Consider the following 7,081-nt stretch of genomic DNA (forward strand, 5'->3'; position numbering starts at 1 on the left):
CTGATCGTCCAAAGTCTCGTCACGACATGGCCACCATTTCAGAGCCTCGTCCCATCATGGCCGCCATTTCAGAGTCTGCTCACATCAAGCCTGATTCCCCGGCCAAGATGGCCACCACGCCTGCTTCCCCGACCAAGATGGCCGCCACGCCTGAGTCCCCGGCCAAGATGGTCATCACGCCTGAGTCCCTGGCCAAGATGGCCGCCACGCCTGATTCCCCGGCCAAGATGGCCACCACGCCTGATGGTGCGGCCAAGTTAGGTCGGATACATTATATTTACGATTAATGAAATCCAAGTAAAAAAAATGCAGACCCTGTTGTATTTTCTTGTAATTTATTAAAAGAAGGTACACCGCCATCTTGTGCTGACTAAACTGACTTGAACGCACCTGACGTCGTAATTACGACTTGTCAACTCGTAAGTACGAATGTCCCAGGAGGACTTGAACACAGCATGAGTCCCCGGCCAAGATGGCCGCCACGCCTGAGCCTCGTCACGCCACGACTGCCAAGCAAGTTTCCCCTAAGGGATTTTTTTTGGGGGGGCTATAGTACCCAAGCTCCAGCGGATGCGGAGCTTGGGCCAGGACTGACGAGACTGATTGCTAATGTGATGGACCCACCACTGATGTCAGTGCGAGCAGCTGACATCCCAGTGGTTTCTATGCTCTCAAGCCCGGCAGGTATCCCACTGTCTGCTGCACTGCCCATGATGGCGGTCGCCATTTTTAGTGTGTGGGCTGCATACTGCGCTCCAGAGACCTCTTCTGTCCACGAGTCTGCTCCAGGGGCCTCTTCTGTCCATGAATCTGCCTCAGAGGCCTCTCCTGTCCATGAGTCTGCCCCAGAGGCCTCTCATTTCCACCAATCCACTCCAGTGCCTCCAGAGGTGGAGGCGTCCGCTCTAGAACCTACAGAGGTGGCGGCGTCTGCTTTGGAACTTTCTGCCTGTCCTGTCACGGCCAAGGAGGCCGTCCATGAACTCTCTGTCTGTCCTGTCACGGCCAAGGAGGCCGTTCATGAACTCACTGTCTGCCTTGTCACAGCCATGGAGGCCGCTCATGAATTCATAGTCTGCCCTGTCACGACCAAAGAGGTCATTTATGAACATTCTGCCTGTCATGTTGCAGCTATGGAAGCTGCTCAAGAACTCTCTGCCTGTTCTATCACGGTCAAGTGGTCTGTCCACGTCTCTGCTCTGCCATGGCTTCCTTCTCTGCCGGCACCACTCAGCCATCCTGCTCTGCCTGCTCCGCCATGGCTCCCTGCTCTACCTGCTTCACCATGGCTCCATGCTCCTATGGATCTGATCCATGGCCCAGGTCCTCCGTTGATCCACAGTCTGCCTCTATTCCATGGCCCAGGTCCTCCAGTGTTCCACAGTCTGCCACTGCTTGATGGCCCAGGTCCCCCTCTGCTCCATTGTCTGTCACTGCTCCACGGCCCAGGTCCTCCAGTGTTTCACTGTCTGCCACTGCTCCACGGCCCAGGTCCTCCAGTGTTTCACTGTCTGCCACTGCTCCACGGCCCAGGTCCTCCACTGCTTCACTGTCTGCCACTGCTCCACGGCCCAGGTCCTCCACTGCTTCACTGTCTGCCACTCTGCTCCACAGCCTAGGCCATGATTCTGAACCGGTTCTCCCTGCATGGGCCTGGCCCTCCATCCCTCCCCCTATTCCGCCTCTGCTCTACCACCCTCCTGGACTTTTTGGGTTTTGTTTCTGTTTTGGGGTGGGTTTTTCACTAGGGTTGTCAGGTGCCACCCTTAGAAGGGGGGGAGGGGATATGTAATGTCTGTTTTGGTTTTGTTTCATGTTCTTGTTTTCATGTCTTTATTTTGTAATTTGATTTATGATGTTAGTGTCATGCTTCTCTTGCCCTCATGTATTTCTGCCCTGTGTATGTGTCAAGTTCTGATTGGTTGTTATAGTCATGTGTCTTGTTCCTCATTGGTTATTGTCCTGTCATGTGGTTCTCAGTTCTGTTTGCTCATTGGTTGATTCTTGTAATGCGACCCTAAGTGTTTGGTATAAGTGGCCCTCATGCTGCCATTGTCTCTTGTTGAGTATTGTCCCTGTAACCTCTGTTGGTGAGTTCTTGGTTTTGTTTATGTCAAGTCTGCTCATGCTATGTCTGTTCATGCCACGTAAATTCAAGTCAAGTCAAGTCTTTGTTTATTGTTTGATCACTTTTTAATGTGTAAATAAACTGCACATGGGTTCTTCAACTTGCCGTTCAGTGGACTGCTCATTACAGCGATGATGTTTTTCTTCTTTTTTTGATTTTGTAATGTTGAAACGGTGTTGAGAATTGTTATTATACATATATATAGTATTGTATTATGCAAGGAGAATGAGATAAGAAAGAGAATTTTGGTGGAAATGTGTTTAACTGTCATATAATGTCACAATGCAAAAATATATCTTTATACAGAAATATATTTCTTAATACATATTTCTATTTGTATTTTTACTTTTTTATTTTGGGGTTGAAATATGGCAGTGTTATTTTAATATTATTTATATACAATTATAGTATTTATTAATATTTAATAGCTTTTATTTTTATATTTAGAATTTGTATTTTATGGCTGCCAAATCAATTAATCATGATTAATCACATCCAAAATAGAAGTTTGTATTTACATAATATATGTGTGTGTACTGTGTATATTTATATGTGACATTTGTTTTTTTTACAGAATATTTGCATATAGATTTAATTTATTTTTATTTCAATTTTAGTACATCAAATTCAACTTTTTACAGCTAGCTGCCAAGGCAGCATTTCTCATTTTTAGTTCTTCATCTAATGTTTTTATAATTTATTTCATTTGGGCTTTATGTCAGTTACAGAAAATGTTTTTAATAGCTTTATATTCAGTTTTAACAACACTAAAATAGTATCATGATTATGTTCTTAACAGGCTTAATACGATTTACAAATGTGGTTTTAGTATTTGTTTTTCTTGCCATTATACTTGACCAGTCCAGTTATGATCAAACTAGATGTTTAAATCCAATTACCTACCAACATATTTAGACAGCTGGTGACAGTTGAGCCACCAATGGACGATATTAAGTTTGCATTTCATCCATTTTAGATTAAATAACTGAACTGAAACAGAAATGCAGTTGCAGCTCAAGCCCATTTATTTGTGTGTGTGTGTAACAAGCTTGTATATGAGCCGATCCCTGGACGTAGTCCCTGCATAGCGTAGTGAGCGCGGCGTGGGCCTCACTCCACCCGTCTTTATGTAAAGTCTGAGTGGGAGGGAAGCCTGATCAGCTCTTCTGTTCCAGAGTTAGAACGGTACTGCAGAAACACAGTGATGACTTAGTCCAATGTGAACAAAACCACCCACTCTGACGATATAACGCCGAAAAACTCCTGTCGTACTCTCCTTCTGCACTTTGACCCTTTATATCTGAAGATGTAATCATAACAGCCTTCCTCCCCAAGCAGAAGCGTATTATGCAATAGCATCACGCAAGGTGCGATTTGAATTTGTGTGCACTGACGACGGCTTCCTGTGGTGGTTGACCACCGAATCGTTCACCAGTTCCCTTGATCTACCAATAGATGGTGACACACTCCTGTCCTAACCTGGACCAGTGAAGGGAGAACATGTTGCAGGGGAGGTATTAGAGAGAGAAGAACTGATAAAAGTGTGTGTTTGAACGTGAACGAGTCAGTCAGGCTGGCACAGCAGGAGGGGTGCGGTAAAGCTCTCGGCGTGAGGGGCAGGTAGCCACACGTCTAGGAGTCCTACACTGGTTTGACACTTCCTGGATTGCACACACATGCCTGGTGCAAGTGGAGAAAGTGAAACAAAAGAGAGAGAGAGTTTGCCTGGAGAGAAGCTTCTTGCCAAACAAACAGCTGAGTTGCAGTAGGTGAGCCGCGAAGGAGGAGGAAGTCGTCTGGCTGCAGCCCATGGACGAGAAAAACAGGAACGGTATCTGTCGAAGCTGTACCCACACTTCGAGATCTACTTCCTGGTGCTGTGCCGTTCTGCACGATTGCCTGACTAAGCCGTACTGAAGTAAACTGCGCGTGGAGAGCACTTCCACTTCTGAACCTCGGCTTCAAATGTTTCCCTTGCATCATTTCTTTTTTTGTCTGCTATGGAGACTTTGATGGACTGGCTTCCTGTGACCGTCGTGTCTGAAGTTGTGACAGGTGAAGTCAGGTTGCACATCTGAGATGGAGCAGTCGAACTGGCACCCTGAGGGAGAGGTGGAGGGGCTGTCCCGACCCCAGGAGGCTCTCCTGGACGGCGAAGACCCTGGAGGTCCAGATTCAGCCTCCTCATCTTGTTCGGACCTGTCCATCACAACCCCTGCAGCTCAACCTTGTCCCAACAACACCAAGAGCTTCTCTGGACTGCGGATCTTTGGTAGAAGGTGGGTGAGATGTTTGAGCTCTTGCATGGACTCTAAACTTCAGGGTTGTTGAAAAGGAAAGTACGTTTTTGAAACATCTTGTGTCTTTATTTCACTTTACTCCAAACATTCGTGACTGGAGCAGCATATCTGAAGTTTATTTATAGGCTATTTTTAATTGATTTTATTTTGTGGACTCTCAACTTTAATTTTTAAGTTGAAATGGCATTTTTGACCAACTCTAAAGGCCAAAAGTGTCTATTTTATTTTATTCATAGGCTATTGTATTACATTTTTTATTAATTATTTTTCTGTCTCTCTACTTCAATATTAAAACTAACATAATAGTATTTTTGACCAACTTAAAAGGCCAATAGAAATATTATACGTTTTCGAAACTTGTGGTGTCTCTTCTCTGTCATCAAGTCAAACATTTGTGACTGAAACCACACATCTGATGTCTATTTGCAATTTAAACTTGCGTTTTGCTTGGACCAGCCCTATGGTGAAAGGCACCACCTGATGTCCTGGGGTCACGAAATTCGTGACTCTCCATCTTTATAGGAAACGCTTTGTGAAGCACTTTCCCAAATCCTTCAATGTAACCGTTTCTGCTTAAAAACATTAACTCGTAACTCCCATGACATTACCTCGGCTTATTTTAAAAGACGTGCGCTTTCGAAATTTCATCAGGCGTCTAAATTAATCCTACGATCTCCTGTGGTTCCCTGGAAATAGATGCCTTTAATGGATTAGAGAAGCAATTAATTACGCACTATAATTGTCTGACCTGTTGAGAGAACAGCGTATACCTGTGCTCCACACTCCTGACCTCATGCACCTCGACTTGACTTAGATCTGTGTGATTTCACCTGGTTTTACCTTGTGTGTGTATCTGCGAAAGACAATGCATTAATAATATGAGGATGTGAAATAGCAGAGAAAACGGAAGTTTGTTTCTTTTTGTATCTTTTCATCTCATCTTCTCACAACTGATGACTGATAATTCTGATAGGTTTGCATTTTTGCATTGTCCAGAACTGTCCCCTTAAAAGGTAAAAATATATATTTTTTTTAATTCTAGAACACTGAAAAAGTTTCTTTTAGGTTTAGTGGGTTAGACAGTTCAACCTTAAAAACAGGTCTGTATTTACCTCCAAATGGCCATCTTTTATTGTTGATGGTTTGATTCTTTTCTTCTTTCAAAACCGTTGACCTAGATCAGATATAAAGACTTTTTTTTTGTGCCTCAGTGAATATTGAAATAATTGGAAGAACCTTTTTAACTATAAAGAAGCTTCTGTCCAATTGAAAGGTTCCATTGATGTTAAAAGTTCTTCATGGAACCATCAATGCCAATAAAGAATCTAGAATTGTTCAAACCTGGACTGACTGATTGGAATGTGTAATTTTGGGTTTAGTGGCAAAAGCTGGACTTTCAGCCTCAGATTTTGCAGACTCCCTGTGTCATTTATTGTTTAATATCGACATTTCCAGTCAAATAAGTTCTTCACAAACATTTTGACCTGCGAGCCCTACTAGAATTTTTAGGTAAGTCTAAATAAAGCTTTTTGCAGATCTTGCCTTTCTGCTTTCAACTATGAAAAACTTCCACAAACAAAACTTGATTAGAGGACTAAAGTATCTAATCAGATGCATCACATAGCTCCAGTCGGAAACAGATTGTGTATAAGTGTGAGTCTGGAATGTTTTTGCAGGTTTTACAGTTGGCTTTCATTGCACTATACAGACAATGGAAGTTCCCTTGCTCTATTTTCGAGCATGAAAAAAACAGTTTTTCCAAGTGAGAGTTTAAGAAGAATTCACCTATAGTATGGTTCTGTGAGGGGTTCAGTCCAGTCCCGGTGCCATGGGCGGGCATTGGGGGGCCTGGCCCGCCCTGTGAGTCACTAGTGCCCGCCCTGGACGAGCCTGCTGTCTCCCTTCACCTGTTCACCAGCTCCACGTCCCACCAACCACCAGTCCTTGTTGTTTGCACAATATATATTTTTTTATCAATAGGCTACTGTTATCAAAAGTTATCGTTTTGTATATATATAACTCCTGAATAAAAATAAAAATGTGTTTGGTCTGATTTAAAAAAAATTTTTTTTTAAACGTATTTGATTGGTTTGTCGATAGTGAGCGCGGAAATGTTTGGTTGTTTGCTAAGCATAGCGCTACCGCTTAACGTTAGTTGTAATAAAAAAAAAATGCTGAGCGATCTCGTGTGGCAGTGCTATGTATATACAGCGTTTCTTTAATCAAAAACCACCAAAGTTGGCAGGAGAGAGCAGCAGCGATGTAACGGTAGGCGAAAGCCCTGGGTGTCGCAGTTCGCAAGACGTTGATTCAACTCCCGACAGTGCAGAGGCCAGCCGTTCCAGTTGCCAAGGCCTCAAGCAAGGGTCGTCACAGGTGGCAGCACCAGGGGATCTCGGAGTTTAGAAACCTAACCAAGTAATCTTAAAAAACTTTCCTGCTCGTGTTTTCTCAGACAAAAAAAAGATCATTCAACAGCTCCTGGTATAGAAGCTGAGACTGGCTGCAATACTCTATTCATGCAGATGCTGCATTCTGCTACCCATGCCCTTGTCTAGACATTGTGAAAAATGAAATAAAACATATGATATGGTTATATACAACAGAAAATAGCACTTTGAGTAGACCTAGTTTTATATTATTTTTTATTATT

The 7,081-nt window shown here is 43.4% G+C and overlaps 1 protein-coding gene across 1 annotated transcript in view; it reads left to right on the top strand.

Annotated features, from left to right (window-relative positions):
* LOC107673222 (predicted GPI-anchored protein 58) overlaps nt 1–7,081 on the top strand; it is a 16,215-nt gene that overhangs the window by 999 nt on the left and 8,135 nt on the right. Inside the window, exons 2-3 of the mRNA XM_016466720.1 lie at nt 15–200; nt 4,184–4,407. Coding sequence (XP_016322206.1) covers nt 15–200; nt 4,184–4,407 — 410 coding nt within the window. The remainder of the gene's footprint in view (nt 1–14; nt 201–4,183; nt 4,408–7,081) is intronic.

Source organism: Sinocyclocheilus anshuiensis, unplaced genomic scaffold (assembly GCF_001515605.1).
Source record: "Sinocyclocheilus anshuiensis isolate Anshui unplaced genomic scaffold, SAMN03320099.WGS_v1.1 scaffold68, whole genome shotgun sequence".
Taxonomy (NCBI): Eukaryota; Metazoa; Chordata; class Actinopteri; order Cypriniformes; family Cyprinidae; genus Sinocyclocheilus; species Sinocyclocheilus anshuiensis.